We start from the raw sequence: 17,804 nt of genomic DNA on the forward strand, positions 1-17,804 counted from the left end.
GTAACTGATATCGTTGGGTTCAAATTGGAAACCACTTTCTAATGATGGTAATTTTAAACTAACAATCTTTGTATAATTAGAGTAATTTTTAGTCAAAGAAAAAACACATAAAACAAGGACGCTTCATTCTTTGAGACAGAGGGAGTAGTACACAAATAGTACAACTAAAGATGTGAATCTAGCAAAAAAAATAAATCTAGATGATGATCACAACCACGTGGCCAGAAGCATGTGCTACAACTTCTTCGATACTTGGTCACACAAAGGGAAAGAGACCGGGTGTCCACGCCTCTGGAAGCTAGCCAGGCGAAAAATGGGCAACTCTGAGGAGCCCGCGGCCTCCAAATCTGATCAATGTCCTCCGCTCTCGTGGTGCAGCGAAGAAGTGCATCGCCTTAGTCCGCTCCAAACCCATGTGCGTCACGGCGGGCGGCTGCCACGGACCAGGCCGCCCTAGTGCATTTCCTCTCCTCTTAGGATGGCGTGCATGGAGGATGGAGCACCTCTAGCGCTTCAACAGGCCTGTTTCCGTATGGGACGTGGGAAAATTTTGGGCGAACCGTTTTTTTAGCGGGAGCCTGGGAGGGCAATCTCCTGTATATACTCAGAAAACTTCTAGTACCTCGGCCTCCCCTTGTATGTGGGTCGATCCAAGTCTGCATGCTTTGAATATTTGAAAGACAAGATTTGGCGCCGGATCCAGGGGTGGAAAGAGAAGTTTATGTCAAGTGCGGGTAAAGAAATTTTAATTAAAGCTGTTGCTCAAGCTATCCCTACTTATGCCATGGCCTGCTTTGATCTTACAAAGAGCCTTTGTGATAGTATTAGCAAGATGGTGTGCCGGTATTGGTGGTCTCAACAAGACAATGAAAATAGGATGCATTGGGTCAGCTGGGAGAAAATGAAATTGCCTAAGGCTGACGGTGGGCTCGGGTTCCGTGACCTGCACTCTTTTAACATGGCTATGTTGGCTCGGCAAGGCTAGCGCTTGGTGCAAGCACCTGACTCTCTTTGCTCCAGGGTTCTCAAAGCTAAGTATTTCCCAACAGGTGATGTTCTCTCGGCTGTTGCTTCTCCGGGAATGAGTTACGTTTGGCGCAGCATTCTAAAGGGTATTCAATTGCTGAAGGAGGGGCTTATCTGGCGTGTGGGTGACGGCACTAATATAAAAATTTGGCAAGATCCATGGGTCCCGAAGGATTTCACTAGGAGGCCTTCCACACTTAGGGGTCGGTCCATCCTCACACGTGTGTCCGAGTTGATTGATCCGATCTCTGAATCTTGGGACATGCCGCTTGTACAACAATCCTTTGCTCCTGATGACGCTAGGATCATCCTATCCATACCAATTGTTGAACAATCTGAGGATTACTTGGCCTGGCACCTAGATAAAAAAGGTGTTTTTTCGGTAAAGTCTGCTTATAAATTGCATGTTGATCTGATGCAGCGGGAGAATCGTCCAAACTCCGATCCGCACCCACAACAACTGATTTGCAAAAGGCTATGGAAAATGAACTGTCCTCCAAAGGTTCTGCACTTTCTCTGGAGATTTTTCCATAACAGCCATCCCCTATACATGAATATTGAAAGGCAGGGTGTTGATCTGAGTACTAGATGCACTGTTTGTTGTAGAAACTTTGAGGATGGGAGCCATCTGTTCATTCAATGTAAAGAAGTCAAGAAGATGTGGCGTGCACTCAAGTTGGAAGATGTCAGGCTTCGTTTATGTGAGTGTGCAAACCCCCTGCAGGTCATGGAATACCTACAATCAATCCCAAATGACATGTGCATGAAAGGTGTGGCACTTCTCTGGTGTTGGTGGCAGGAACGAAACAAGATTAATCATGAAGAACAACGCCACTCTGTCTCTGATTTTCAGTTCCTGATACAACGTCATGTTGAGGAATGGAAATCCATTTGCATCGATAAAAAAGTGACGAGCACCGTGGAGAAAAAGAGTTGGCTGCCTCCCCCAGATGACATGGTGAAGATCAATTTTGACGGGGCATTCAGCGAGGAAGCACAGTCCGGGGGCTGGGGCGCCATTGGCAGGGTTGCAGCGGGAGAACCTGTATTTGCTGTTGCTGGCACGGTGAATGCGGCATCTGAAGCGCTACAGTCTGAATTGTTGGCTCTTGTCAATGTCATCCCTGTTGCTGAAAACCTGGGAATTGGCCGAGTTGTCTTCTCAACGGACTGCCTTGTTCTCAAACAAGCTATGGAGACGAACTCCTATGATCTTTCGAGGCTGGGACCTCTATTTCTACATGCAAAGTTCATGTTGTCAATGTCTTTTGTTCAGTTTAGCTTTGAATATGTCTCAAGACTCTGTAACAAACCAGCACATGAGCTGGCTGCACTTGGTGCGAGTGGGGCATTAGATAGCTGTGAACTGTGGCTGGAGAACTTTCCACCAATTGTAATCAGTCTGGTTGCTGACGATCTTGTCAGGACTTAATGGAATATACGTGTTCCATATCAAAAAAAAAAATTTCTAGATTCAAGTAAAAAAAGAAGATTGAAGATAATTTAAGTTCAAATGAAAATCTATTTTGAAAATATATTTTCTTAATTGTTATGCTGGCTCTAAATACTTGTCACATATTTAAGTAAAATGTAGGTGTAAAATATGTCTACATTCATTGAACCCGCGACAAGTACTTAGGGCCGGAGTTAAACATAAGCTAAACATAATCCCAAACATGTTGGATCACTGGAAATAGTAACATACTCCCTCCGTTCAGAAATATAAGACGTTTTAGCTTTTTTCCGACCAGGTGAAAAACGTGTAAAATTACATCGCTGCCCCTGTACATCTGAATCGCGATCTCATCGTCGTCTTCCAGCTCCGCCCCGAGCGTCTTCTTCTTCCAGATCCGCGCATACCTAGCGACTCCTCCACCCCGATCATCCAGAGCCCCAGGTCGCCTCATCGTCCACGCACTCGATCACCAGCTGGAGCCCGAGGTTTCCCAGGCCAGAGTGGATGGGCGGGAGCAGGGAACGGTGGAGGCGGGGCTGAGGGCATGGACCCTCGACGGCAGCGGGGAACGGGCGGTGGCGCCGGTGGCGGTGGCGGCAGCCTCGCTGTGATTCTTCGTTTCTCCTCCGGTCCTGCAACACTGGTGACCCACCGCATTAATATGGTACTCCAGATTCACCGGCTTCTCCTCCTCGCCACGCCAGCAGCAACTTCTCTCCTGCCCATCAGCAGGAGCAGCTTGTCCTCGGCCCCAACACTTCTCCGGTGCCCCAACATTCATTTGTCAGAAGAAATGGTCCTGCCAGACCTCAACTCTGGAAGGAGAAAATGGCCCTCCTAAGGAAGGCAATGAGAACATTCCTAAAGACAATGAATATATGAATTGTGCAGCCTAAATTGTGACCACAACTGTAATTGTGCAGCCTAATTCAACAGTACCAGTAACTTCTGGAGGAGTTCATGGTCATGATAACAAGCAATGCAAGTTTCAGCATTGTTAACAAGCAATATACTCCACTTCATGAACCCAAATAAGTTTAAATTCAGTGACATGTCATGTTTCCATGACTTAAATTTGATGAGACACTGAATCCAAATCAGTTTAAACTTCAGTTTAGCCTCCAAGATTGTACCTTGTTCAGGATAAATCCAAATCAGTTGAAATTTCCTTGTTCACCAGTTCATTTTGAGTTGATTGCAACTAACAAACCAAGTGGTAGCAGCAAATTAAACTAAAACATTTCATTACTTCTAGCAAAAACAGTACAATTAGTTCAATGTCGAGTCAATCAAATAGGGAATAGAAATAATTTATCTTCATATCACTTGATTACTTCTACCACAAACAGTTAAAATCTGTAAGCCGTCATATATGATAAAGACGGATTTGCTGCGTGACTACATGGTTGACAAGCACACTGTAGGAGAGTGCATGATTTACACCTATTAACAAGTTGACATACATCCCATCTCTAAAAGTACTGAAATTATAAAGAAGGATTTCACCGAGTTGGCATTTACCACATCCAATTCTGGCTCCTGCATTTACTGTTGATTTACTGAGTTCATGTCCAGTTGTCCATCTACAAAATATCAAATGAACTTTGTCAGGGGCAAACAAGGTAAATGCACATTGATGTTCAAAGTGCAGCAGAGCATATGTAAGCTTGGAAAGAGTACAGTCGGACATATGAAATCACACACTGCAGATGCTCCAATTACCAAGGCACGTGACACAGTGACATTGAAAACAACTTTGCATAATGCATTTCAGACTAAAAAAACTTTGAGAAACAGTAAAAGTAAGGATGGAAGGTACATTGTTTGCATGGGAGCTAGCCCCTGCAATTCCATTTGCTTTTTCTACAACAACACTACCAGCTGAAGGTGATGAAACATCATCTCCAGCCTCTTTTTTCTCCTAAAAAAAAAAGAAATATTGATGCTTACTGAGTATTGACTGGATTTATTTTCCGAAACTTAAAGGTTGGCTAGGATCCTATATCTGAAAGAGTGACCCAATTTGAGAGTGTAAGAGTAAATAGTACTAGCACCAAATCAAGTTTCAGAAAAGTTCTTACAGATGATTTCTGTGATCAGTGCCTCAACTTTTTTTTGCAGCAGATGAAGCACTAAAAACAACAGTACTGATTTCTGCATTCAAGGTATGGTACAGTACTACGACTAAACTAGCAACACTAAGTTGTGCATCCTGAATTATTTAGCAAATGGATCATGCTTGACGATGTAGTCGATCACTCGTATAAGCATTTAACCAAAATTTTAACTGTACCGGAGGCGGAGGATGTTGTGGTGCCAGAATCGGGTGACGGCGCGCACATGGGCCTCAAAGTCCTTGAGCTTGTCGGTGTCGCCAGTAGCTGATGTGCCAGACGTACATGAGATAAAACAACATGTTCAAGCAAATCAAGCAAGCAAAATTTAGATATGGGACATGTATCTATGTGAGGCTCAGCTCAATTATGAAGAAGGACAGGAGCTCCGGCTGATGATTTAAAATATAGCACACGTCACTGGTGTCAACATACATCTTCAGCAGAGTATGTAACCCAGGGTGATTCAGACATTCATAATCAGACTGGTCGCATGCAAGATTCATAGGTTTGGCCGAACTTTGAGCAGCAACGAAACAACTTATTGGTGATTTCGGTTTTCAGCTATGTTTTGTGGCAATTTCAACTCTAAAAATCTATTGGATTGGTTTCAATGTGGCATGAATTCAGCTGACGGAGGGTCTCATTCACCAAAGAGGAAGTGGTCGAGCCGTTGAGCCTGCCGTTTGGGAAGTATGGGTAGCGCGTATCTTGTGTCCGGCCCGGGCAAGAGAGGAGGTGCAGCAGCTGACGAGGGAGACTAGGTTCCGTTGATGCACCTTCAGCAGCAGCCGCACCTCGTCGAGGAACTCGCGCGCTCCCTGCCGCGATTCCAGGGACAAACTCTTCACCGGAATCTCGTGCACGCTCTCCAGCACACCCTGTGAATTTAGGTGAAGTGAAGCGCACAGAGAAAAGGAGGTTGCGAGGTGCTTGCTTGCCTCAAAGATGGGGGAAGCCACCGCGGTGGAGCAGATTGCTGTCGGAAAATCCGGCGGTGGCGGCCTCCAGCCCAGACAGGTCGATGAAGAGGCTCAATGGTACCCGACCGGACTCGCCGATGCCACCATCGTCGTTACCCACAGATCCAGCTCATAAATATGTGACCTTTGACCTCGAAAGAAAGAGGGGATTCCTGCAGGAAGAAAGGCAGCGGTGGAGAGAGAGAGATGAAGATGTCGGGAGAGAGAAGGAGGGTAGAGTTGAAGGCGATGCGAGCCATGGAGTGGTGGCGACGCGGGCCATGGAGGGACGGCGACGTGGGTGACGAAGAGGAAGCCGGCGACGAAGGGGAGGAAGCGGTGCGACGCAAGAAGAGTGAGCGGGGTGCCGTAACCCAACCGATACACGAGGGTAAAATGGGAAACTCGGAAAAATTTTGTGCGAGACGAAATTTCAACGTCGAAACCCCAACGTCTTATATTAAAAAACAGAGGGAGTACATAATAAGACTTAAAGTTCATCAAATCAACAGAAATGGAACAAAATAATGTTCAGACATCCATGTGTATTCCTAGAAGGAACGCCAATAACAATAATTTTCAAACATCCATGTGTATTCCTAGAAGGAACGCCAATATTTAAAGATGTTCTCCAGGTCTTATCCTTCAAAGACCAAGCTCTTCGGGTTTCTTCAGGTTTAGAGGGACTAGCAGTAGAACATGAGCCTTTTCAGCTCATCTTTGATCTCAGGAAGTGGCTTCATCACACCAGGTGGAGCTGCACTGCTTGAGCTTACCTCAGATGCAACATCCGAGCCCAGGGTTTGGTAGAATCGAGCTCGGAATGCGAGTTTATGAGCATAGTATGCAGGAGGAGCTGTGACAACACAAGCAAAATACGTTAGGACATTAAACAGCTGCTACAAACATCAGTCAAAGTTGCACAAGATGATAGTTGTAATGGCTAGCTAGTGTTGCATTGTTGTAAACTTTTTTTTTTTTTTTTTGAAACGGACATTGTTGTAAACTCGTAACCATCAATTCGCACAGTTTATCGTTTTATGTTATGGAACCACGAAAATAATGTTCATTGCAAAATACATGAATAGCTTTAAAGCCTCTCCAGGATGAGACAGCTGACAGAAAGAGTGCCATACCAGTCGACACCGAGCGCGTGCAACTTGCATACCTGAGAAAGGCATAACAGAGAAATGTTCATACTATTGAACACTACAATATGCAACACACACACACACACAACGAAAGGTAAGAGCATTCTTACGTGTAGCATAGGTTGTTTGTAAGAGACTGAAGGGCATCAGCAGTGAAGTTATTGTCATCTCGCAGGATATGGTAATGCGTAGGACGGCTTGTTCCCTGCGTTTTAATAGTTCCACCATTCGCTAAGATGATATCATCAAAAATAAAGAAAAACTATGGTCACATATCTTTCAATCAACCACTGTGCCAGTAACATTACCTTGATCCCAGCATGGCTGCATAGGAAGAAATCAAACTCAGTTGGGTGGCATATCTTCGTATCAACCACTGTGCCTGCAATTTTTTTAAAAAAAAATGTAAGAAAAATCATCTCGTCCAAATCAAATAAACTTCATATATTTGGATCAAGCTTTGCGAAGTAACCTGGAAGAACATTTCCAGCCGTGTCTTGATTGGAATCACTTGGGAACAGTCTTGTGTGATGCCTCTTCTGCACCACTATGAAGGTAATAGGTGCCTTCTCATTGTATAAAGACTTCCATGCCTGAACCAAGGGATTGTGATTAATGAATTTCGCTACTAATATGTCGAGACACCGAAGAAAATGTCCATCGAATTAGTAGATCACCTTTTCAATCTCCGGAATTTCCTTCTCCAAAACCTGTCTGAACTGTCCCTCACTTACACCATCCCTAGTGAAAACAAGTATAGTGCGTTGGTTGGCATGGTGATCAATAGAACCCAAATCAGAACAAGTCAGAAATTATTTACCTATAGAATATCAGCTGTTGTGGCCTCTGCTTAGATTCCCTTTGGAATGAAAGGAGGAGTTTCCTGAAAGGGAAAAAAAAAAGAGTAAGCAACTACCCTTGTGTGGTATGCACATTTAAAATTTAGGTGAACCTCATAAGGATCTTACTTAACAATGTCCTCAAGGCCTTGGATAAGCTCTTCGCGGTGACCTTGTGCGTGAACATCACCATGATACTTGGTTACCTCAGGCCAGTCTTGGGAAGCAACAACCTAAATGGGAATCCCACAAACCAAAAAAATAAATGAAGAAAAGAAACTAGAGTATTTTCTTTCTAATTACTAAAGAAAATATATCTTACAGCAGCAATGGAAGGGGCAGAATCATCTAGAGCATTAGGATGAGTAACATCGGCGCCAAATATAATGGTCGGCTTGTTTGAAACAACTGGTAAACTTGCTGGTATATCAGCAAATACTGAATTCCTTCCCCCACACTGTCAAGATGGTAAATCATTTCAATGTGGAATAACAAGCTTTGTTAAACAACTTTGATAATTTTAATTGAGTTTACCTTGGCATTGATCTTTAGAGCAACATTTGCAAGACACTGAGGAGATGAGTTCAAGACATTTTTCCGTAGACAACACTGCGACATCACACCAATGTCTGTTTCACAGATCCTTTTAATATCACCTGCCGTATAAAATTACATCAGGCATGTGATATGTAATAATAAAATCAGTAAAAGACTCAATTCTGTGATAAGATATAACCATATAGGCTGCCATTTTTATCTGGCAGCAGAGCAACTAAGAGGTCAATCTTTTGAACTGCCCGCGCTTGCAGACATATCTCCTTGAGAGCAGCTTCAACTTGTTCAGGACGAACATAGGATATTTTAGGATTCCCATCTTGGAAGCTCTTCAAATCAAAGTGAAATACTTAGAATTTCAAGAAAACTTGGGTCGGAACACAATCACAAGGGATAATAAGAAAAAATACCAGTCCGGTAGTGCGGCACATGGCACTCAGATTGAAGCAGAATTGACCAGCGTCATCCAGAGACAAATTATGACAAAAGTTTACACATAGCCAATTCACAACCTTGGCACCATTTACAACTTTCTGCACATCGAAGTGAAATACTTAGAGAGTGTAGACAACTCAAAAGAATTATGTGCAATACCAACCATACTTTCAGTACCATGGGAAAACCAGAAGAAATCCGTAAATGTAAAGGATGGAATGGTGCCAAGGGGTTACTATGTATAACATAGGAGAAAACTTAAAAACACCAATTGCTATTAAATCTTGTGAACTACGTAGAAGCCAACAGAATACCATGCAGACGTTTGAAGAACAAAATTAGAGAATAGAAAGGGGAGTTCGATGTAGCAAAGAGTCATGGGTGGTTCTAGCTTGGTCAATTTAAAAGGACAACTGGCAGATACCAACCTCTACTCTACCGAGGATCCTGAACTTGCCACAAACCTTAAATGGGTGTTGACATGTTTTGAACAAATATCTGGCATGAGAATTAATTACTCAAAACGTGAATTAATCCCTCTCTGTCTGTGAGGAGGATGACATCACTGTTTTTCCTAATATTTTGGGGTGTGTTGTTGGCACCTTTAGTTAGGAATCGGTTTGTGTTATGAGAAGCATAGGAGAGAAGATGTTCAATCCCTCGTAGGCAAAATTCTCAAAAGAATTGCTGGCTGAAGGGGCAAACTTCTCTCTAATGCGGCTAGGTTAACTTTAATTAAGGCTTGTCTAGCCAGCATTCCCATTTACCTTCTTTATTTTCCCAAGTTTCGAAAGTGGCAATCTCATTAAGACTCAGATGTCAAATTGCCTCTGGAATGGTTTTGACGGGCATTGGAAACTCCATTTAACAATTCGGAAACCAATCTATAAAAAAACATTGGTGGACTATAGATATCTGACTTAGCGAATGTTTACTTGAGACTTCTCAGTTCATCGATTAAAAGATATACTAAAGATGAAGGGAAATTTTGGAAAACTTGAGTTGATGCCAAATACGAAACTTGCAGTCCCAATAACTTCTGCAGTAAAACTGCAGGTTTCACAGTTTTGGAAAGGTGAGGTGGGCTGTGCAGAATGTTAAATTTGGTTATAGATGGAAGATAGTGAAAGGTGAAAAAGTTAGATTATGGGAAGACACCTGGTGTGGAACTTCTCCATTAGCACAACAATTCTTTGAATTATATGTTTTATGCAACGAACAAAATAATACTGTCCAACCAATTGGGATGGCAGTAATTTTAGGCTCACATGTAGGAGGAACATTTCTGCTTCCTATAGGCAACAATAGTATGAGATGGAGAGTGTTGCTACTGGCAGCTTTTTCTCTGATGATACTGATGCAACAAAGGAGAATACTCCACATCATCTCTTTATGTTGTTGTTAATTTTGGTGGTGTGACATCATCTTCATTCTCCGCCCCAGAGCACACATTTTTCCCTGGCTCTTGTCTCAGAATAAACTAATGACTAGAGATAACTTTAAAAAGATAAATATGAACAAACCTGAATGCTGCATTTCTTGTGCTGAAGATGAATCGATTCACCATTTATTTTTCCAGTGCATTGTAGCTAAACAAATTTGACAGATCATTTCTGACATCTTTTATGTTCCCCTTGGAAATGATAACTTGGCTTCGCAAAATTTTGGGTAGCTAATAAAAAAACCATGCAGTCTTGAGTTCAGTTTGTGCTGCTACTCTCTGGTGTATTTGGAAATTTAGGAGTGACATGATCTTTAACGGTCAACTTTCACTAAATTTGCACCAGATTTTCAGGATGGTACTGAATTCAGTCAAGAGATGCAGAATCGTCTTCAAGCCACATGTCTACAGCCGTTATAGATGCAAGTGAGCCAATATAAGGGTACCATCAACCCTCCAAAAAATGAAGTTAATTTTTTTATGACATCATCATAGTTAGTTCAGTTTTTGCACCAAAGAGAGGTAGAGGGTACCCTAATAGTGACCTACTTGCATCTCTAACAGCCGTCTACCTGTTCTGTGGACATGTGTTGCAGATCCTGAAGGACTTCGAGTGGACGGGTGGCTGATGGGCTCAGAACTCCTACCGAGGATTCCATCAATGGATGAAGATGATCGCAGCTCCTCTCCGGTCCCCAAGAAACCTGCAATGCAGGGTATCTGGACTACTACGTCTACCCTTGAGGCTGCATTGATCATCTCGCCTATCTAGGCTGCTCCCCATAGTGCTTTTTCTTGCAGCCGGTGTGGATGCACCTGTGGCTTTGTACATTTGGTTTTTAGTCTCTGCCATTACAGCTTGTAGCTTTTGGTCATCTCTGGCTGTTTAAGCCTCTCAGACATGCTTGCGTACTGTAAGACCAAGACATGTGCTCTATGTGTGTTTTGTTAATGCTATCAATGGAACCAGGGATGGAGATCGCTGGTGATCTAAAAAATAACTGGCATCTAAGCCGACTAATCAGTATAGAACCATCAGCGAAACTAGTACTTAAGAAAAATAACATGACAAAATGTGAGTTGTGTTCTGCGAGGATGTTCTTGAGATATTCACCACTATAGCACATTTCAAGCATACAAAAAATATCAATGGTACTTTAAAAAATGATCTCTAATGTATTGGGAATGTTTGAATTACTCGTAATATACCTTTCCGACCATGTTCCACTTCCCATTATTTGGGACGCATTTGTTAGAGCCAGAACCATAGTACTTAAGCTGCAACAAGAAAAATCAAACACGAGCTGATTAGAAAAGTACTACAAAATGGAAAAGAACGGCACAGCAAATATTGGAAGTAAGGTTACCACTGGAGCAGTCAGAATTCTGGCCTGAACAGAAGTTGGATTATAGTCAACTTCTATACCAAATTCATTTGCACGTTTGGTGCTATTGTAATTGTTTTTTTGGACAATCTAAGCAAAAGGGAACACAAGGATTAGTAAAAGTTCAAAATGTGCTTCCTCATGCTTTCATCTGACACAATATTACACACACACACAAATACAGCAGAAGAAATTACTTTGTGAATGGATGTCTCACGCGCAGATGGACGCTTGCAGGTTATCGCCATCATATTAGTAACCTGAGTTTCATCCAGCTTCTTTTGGTACCGCTGTCCCAAAACTATATTGCAAACCTAAAGTGCAATTGGAAGTGTATTGTAATTATGACATATGCAGGGTAAAAATGTATAGAACATATGAAATCCAAGTAGAAGTGTATAAAACATGTGGATGGTAAAAAATGTAGAGAGGACGTGGAATACTAATGGAAGTGTGTAGGAGATATATTGAAGTGGAAGGTTTATAGAAAATTTGAAGTGCATTTGCACGAACCTCCATTGGTAGATAGTTTGGTTTCTGCTCTGTACCAACTTGCAGGCATGGGAGAAAATCGTAACGTAGTTGCAGGTTGTAGGTTTCTCTAAAGTATTCCTTGACAGTCTTGGATACGCCAGTTGACGATTCGAACCTAGGAATTTTGGCATACACGCAAAACAATTATGAGAATAAGTGATGCTAGAGGATTAGATGGCACAACTTCTACTGAGTAGGATAATTTGTCTCAGCATTACGGAAAAGAGTAAGTTCCTACCTCAAATCTCTGGTAGACTGCTTTGTCAAGCCAGAAATGCGGTATTTTCTGCGCATCTCTCCTCGGTGCGTGACTTCAATCCTCAAACCCCTGAGGGCCTTCTTTATCTACAGATCGAGGAGACGTGAAACAGTGAACTACACACTACAACATCAAAAACTTGATGCAGTACGATTGGTAAGGAAGTACATGGTAGGAAAATATGCATACCTTCACATAATCATAATCAGTAATACTGTTTATGACACCGTTTCTCTTCAGAATCTCTCCCACAAAGTCAATCAACGGCATTGCTTGAACGAAAGCAGTGGAAGACACGTCTGCAATCGAAAATGTGCAGTACATTTATTTGTATAAGGCTGCGACAATAGATCTGAGTACAGAGAACTCTCATCCTATGACGGATGACACTGTAAATGGCACAGCAGCGTGTTTAGACAGCAAGCTTCTTCTTATCAGTACTACAATTAGTAAGCATGTAACTAATTTAAAATTTCTTATTGTCAGAAAATACAGATTAAATCACTTGCATGTTGGTTCCTAAAACCATCTGAAATCAAAGTACTCGTGAGGCAGCAACATAGCCATATTTTGCCATCATTCACTGAAGCGCCCTAGCCTGGCTGCACTTTTGAACATGTTGCAGGTAAGTCGAAACAAAGTGTAAGAAACATATCTGACTGACCTATGTTTAGAGACAATCCACTCTGGGTAGGTCTGATACTCTGGTAGAACCCCGCCCATCCTTGAATACCCAGGCCTAGGTTCGTGGGCCTCTCAATCTTCCACGAGAAGAAGGACCGACCTACCTTGACGTACCTGAACAAAAGTAAAGTGAGTTCCCATCCGAAATCAAGAGTGCAAAGTGATATAGTTAGTAGATAAAGAGGCAAGGGAAGTTGTTACTCCATGTCATTGCGCTCGTTGAGCACGATGTCCCGCAGAACAATGTCGAGGACCGTCAGCGCCTGCGCTGGTATGTCTGTCGAGAACCCAGCCATGAGCATCTGGAGCTGCTGCAGGCTGACCAAGTTGGTGTGCTTGATTGTCACGTTATATTTTTTCTCCCTCCTACAAACAGGGGACACCTGATGAGATGATCTTGTCGACCAAAACTTGATGTTTGCAAATGTGTTGCACTCCTATCTGAGTTTACCTTGGGCCAGATGAACCTATCTTGTCAGACAAGGTGACCTCGAACTCCTTGCTGTTGAAGGGCAGCTCGCCCGCCGTGTACAGGATCTTGCGGCCATCGTAAGCGGGGAGGCGACCACCGAGGCTGGTGTGCTGGTGCTCGGACACAAGACTCGACATGACAACTCGGTAAACGCTCGGCAGGGTCGGCTCCGGCGAGATGGCCACCTGAAAACAAGAAGTACATAACAGTGATCAGTGCAAGCCTGTGGAGAAATTAGAGATGAATGGAGTTGGTGCTGACAGATCGAGAAGAGCATACGTCGTATTGGTGCAGGCCCTTGTCAACGAGGCCGACGAAGAAGTGGTTCGCCCTCAACACGCAGGACCTCCCGGCGGTGCCAAACCCGGGGCGCGCCGGGAACGTCGGCTCCGCACGGTTGATGTCCAGCCCCTTGAACTGCTCCCGGAGCTGGGCCGCCTCGGCGGCGTAGCGATCCGACAGAGGAGGACCCGTGGCTTGGTGCAGATTCGGGACGGGTTGGTTCTGGCCTCCTCCTCTGCCGCCGCCGTAGTTGTTGCCGCCCTGATAACCACCACGGCCGCCGCCGTAGTCGTTACCGCCCTGCTGGTACCCGCCACGGCCTCGGCCTCGGCCACCATCGCCTCCTCCTCCACGGCCGCCACCGTAGTCGTTGCCGACCTGGTAACCCCCACCACGGCCGCGACCGTAGTCGTTGCCGCCCTGCTGATAGCCACCACGGCCTCGGCCGCCGCGTCCGCCATCGCTATCCCCTTGGTAGCCACGGCCGCGGCCTCCACCATCACCGCCGCCTTGGTAGCCACGTCCTCGGCCACGGCCACCACCATCGCCGCCGCTTTGGTAACCCTGGTACCCACGTCCTCGACCCCCGCCGCCGCCATCACCTTGGTAGTAGCCACGGCCATGGCCGCCACCATCACCGCCCCCTTGGTTGTACCCGCGCCCGCGGCCAGCGCCGCCATCAGCATTGCCGCCACCGCGGCCTCCGTAGTACTCCCCGCCGCCGCCGACGCCGCCATAACCCACCTGAGCGGCGTTGGGGTTCGCCCGCCCCCCGCTGCGACCCCCTCGACTCGCCATGGCGGCTCACGAAGCGCACACGCGTAATGGATCGCCGGATTACGGCCGCCACGAAGACGAAGCAACCCACGCGTGCACCAACCGACTCGATCTCTGCCTGCGTCCTGAAATAAAGCCGATATTTATGTTAGGTTTTCTTGACAAATCGTTTAGATTCTCCGTGATATATGGCATATAAAATCTGAGGCAGTTATGGCCGGGAAATCCGAAATGTTTGCTTCCAAACATTCAAGTGCTTAATATTCGCATGTTTCCAAACAGAAGAAAATGTAGGTTTGACACAAATACACAATTAGCAAGGAATGTGAAGCACAAAGAGTTCTACAACCATAATAGATTTGACATAAATAAATTACGCAATACCAAGGAATGTGAAGCACAAATAGTTCTAGTACGAGCGGATTCAATGAGAATCAAATCGTGTTAGGGGTAGGAGCAAATGCAGTACGTGTCTTTGTATATGTGTAGAATACATACAGAAGATATTGCTGAATACAAAAATGTAACTTTGACTATCAGTAAACACAAACATGTTTAGATTGGAAGGTAAAGATCCTCGCAAAAAAAAAAGATTGGAAGGTAAAGATATTACATATGGAACCGTTTCTCTGCTTCCAAAGGTAAGTTGGGGGTTTCCAAGCCCATCGAGATCATCAATCAAATTAACTTTGTAACCCCTATATATTATTCCCTATATATCATTCTAAATTGCTACACGATCTTGTCAATTTCCTTAAACCCAATAACATGTCGCTTAGTTTCCTTTGGAGTTTACATTTTGACGTTCCCTACCTATTCTAAGCCAAACCAATCTCTCATGTGTGAATGGGCCGCATGCCTTATGATCCCCTCCCTCCTTTTGAATGTATGTCGTTGCATGGCTCGTTCATTTCACCCTTTTCCCCCACCTATACACCAGAACCCACCACGTGCATCGCGGTGGATGTAGGTGCTCTTCAGTCTCCACCTTGTTCAACGAAAAAGTCATCCTCACTGTGGTGGCCTGATCTCCTAGTCCCACTCCACTACAGCATTAAGATCATCCACACGCCTCTCGATCATCGTGAACCGTGGCGGAGGATCGATATAGCCATCCTTCTAAGCCGAAGGGAGCGCATATGTTCAATTAAAATCTTCATCTTTCCTCCTCTAAAGAAATGAGTGTAAAGCGTTACTACCTTCATTTGCAAGTTACCATATTTGTGTGGGTACCGTATTCCTAAAAAGGCGTCAACTTCTCATCATCCCTCGTCTCCACTATCTCAACAAACTCAAATGGTCACACTGAAATCCATGTGTGTAAAACAAGAAATAAAATCAAGCTTGTGAACAAGTGTGATCTATCAGCTAGTTGAAAGTTGTATCAGACACACATATATAAATGTAGGGATCAATCCAAATAATATGTACCAAACATATGAATATGGTAGCTTTGAGATACAAAAATAAATTCCTTGATCATAAACACGAAATTAAATAGTATAAATTTTGTTTCCCTCGGCATAGTCCTCAAAGAGTCACATGAAGAAGATATTGTCATAAACAAAATAAGGGGAAAGATCCAAACACATGAAAAGATTTGTCACATAAACGTGTTGCTTATGATAGTATATCAATGTCAAGAGAATTAAACAAGGACAAAATCCAATCTAGGGGAAAAGAAAATGACGTAAATCTAACATGCGCAAGTATATGATAATAAGAAGATAACAAATGAGGAATAAATATTGAAGGGGAAAATTTTATTATTACATATTATATCAAGGAACTTCAAGCTGGCTAGCGGAGAGCCTGATCTCGGTCTTTGCAACTTTGTTCCAAATATTGTTCTTTCAAGTTCCAAACCCCGTATGAGAGGGGAGTTTATAAACATGGAAAGGAACGGAAATAGGTCTCCATTGGCCCATTGTAACCCACCCCATGGGCACCTAAGCATCTAGGACGTTCAATTAGGACACAACAGCCAAAATCATAAGGGGGTAAAATCTATAAACCCTGCCCCAAGTCCCATGTCGTCGCGCCCCTGACCTCGTACATCTTGTCCTCGCTAGGGTTGCGTGCATATGAAGAGGGTCATGGTGACCATACTAGGCACAGGCCAGTATTTCTAAAATTTAAAAGGAAACTAATAACGTATATGGCCCATTTAATATGACCATATCCTAATCATTAGTATAAAACATACCAATATGGCATCTTGGATATAGGGAAAGAAATTATTTGGTCGTAAAAAAAATGAAATAGTATAAACCTTTTCCCGTAGTATAGTCCTCAAAGAGGCACATAAAGAACAAACTATCAAACAAACTAAGGATAAAGATCTAAACACAAGAATAGATCTATTCCGTAAAGGTTGTATTTATCAGAATATTCAATGACCAAAGAGTTAAACAAGGAAAATCTAATCCATGAGGAAAGAAAACGGCGTGGATCTAACATGGACAGGTATATGATAATAAGAAGAAGAACATCAAGGGGTTAACTATTGAGGAAAAGGGACATGTTCATGATTACCTCAAATCAAGCAAATATGATGGAGGAATTATAGACTGGCTAGCGGCAGGCGTGATCTCGATCTCTGTGGCTTTGTTCCAGATCTTGGTCTTTCGATTAGCAAACCTCATACGTGAGTGGGTTTTATAGGAGGGGAGAGGAATAGAACTAGGTCATACTGGGGTAGCCCGCCCAATTGGCTACGAAGCATCTAGGTCGTTCAATTTGGACACAACGGACGAAATCATGTGGGGGAACGTCAAATATAAACCCTAGTTTGGGCTATCTCCCTACACACAACATGTCACCCGCCGCCGCCGCTGACCTAGCACATGTTATCCTCGCTAGGGTTGTGTGCATACGCGGGGGGTCACGGTGACAATATTGGGTAGTGGCCCAATCTCTATGAAATGCAAATTTACAACATGTATGGCCCATTTAGTAAGACCCATGTCCTAATTCTCAACATTAGCATTGGTCGGGAGTACGAATTCGCCATGTGGCCCATTCTACCGCTCACATCGTGATCTCTATTGGGTTGGCTGGTCTGAGTTGACGTGGGCCCATGTGCATTATTTCCTCCCTAGAATGATGGTCAAGATTTTTTATTGGTTGTGTAATCCTATCTATAATATTATATAGATACAAGCAGTATAAAGGCGCTGCCCAAAACATAAGGTCGGTTATGTAGTAGAGCTGGTAGGAGGACTGCAAAAGTTGGTCCCTCTAAAAATACGTATGGATCTTTCAAGTATTTTCCTATAGTTCAAAACACCAGTCCAAACACGTAGAATCTCTTACCCATGATCACACCTCCCTTGTCCTAATCCGGCCTATATCTAAGCCCATCACCCTTTTTGGTGAAATGTTGGGCCTGAAGGTCGTCATATCAAGATGCCACACTTGTGGTAACAATTA

At 43.7% G+C, this 17,804-nt stretch overlaps 1 protein-coding gene and 1 long non-coding RNA gene across 2 annotated transcripts; both read right to left on the minus strand.

Moving 5' to 3' along the window:
• Positions 1 to 2,685: 2,685 nt before the first annotated feature.
• LOC127333641 (uncharacterized) lies at positions 2,686 to 5,927 on the minus strand. Its single transcript, XR_007871419.2, has 3 exons — positions 4,776 to 5,927; positions 4,004 to 4,065; positions 2,686 to 3,319 (listed from the first exon to the last, which is right to left on the minus strand). It is a non-coding gene; the product is annotated as an uncharacterized lncRNA (long non-coding RNA).
• A 62-nt stretch (positions 5,928 to 5,989) lies between these two features.
• Positions 5,990 to 14,451, minus strand: LOC127333640 (protein argonaute PNH1). Its single transcript, XM_051360029.1, has 22 exons — positions 13,593 to 14,451; positions 13,293 to 13,498; positions 13,043 to 13,207; positions 12,822 to 12,955; positions 12,347 to 12,456; positions 12,137 to 12,243; positions 11,878 to 12,013; positions 11,562 to 11,678; positions 11,347 to 11,454; positions 11,189 to 11,257; positions 8,514 to 8,636; positions 8,285 to 8,432; positions 8,083 to 8,204; positions 7,871 to 8,005; positions 7,678 to 7,781; positions 7,530 to 7,592; positions 7,387 to 7,450; positions 7,182 to 7,302; positions 7,018 to 7,091; positions 6,820 to 6,914; positions 6,695 to 6,726; positions 5,990 to 6,414 (listed from the first exon to the last, which is right to left on the minus strand). Exons 1-22 carry the CDS (start codon positions 14,391 to 14,393, stop codon positions 6,245 to 6,247), a joined length of 3,204 nt encoding a protein of 1,067 aa, XP_051215989.1. The 5' UTR covers positions 14,394 to 14,451; the 3' UTR covers positions 5,990 to 6,244.
• Between the last annotated feature and the right edge of the window lie 3,353 nt (positions 14,452 to 17,804).

This window comes from Lolium perenne, chromosome 2, assembly GCF_019359855.2.
Source record: "Lolium perenne isolate Kyuss_39 chromosome 2, Kyuss_2.0, whole genome shotgun sequence".
In the NCBI taxonomy this organism is placed as follows: domain Eukaryota; kingdom Viridiplantae; phylum Streptophyta; class Magnoliopsida; order Poales; family Poaceae; genus Lolium; species Lolium perenne.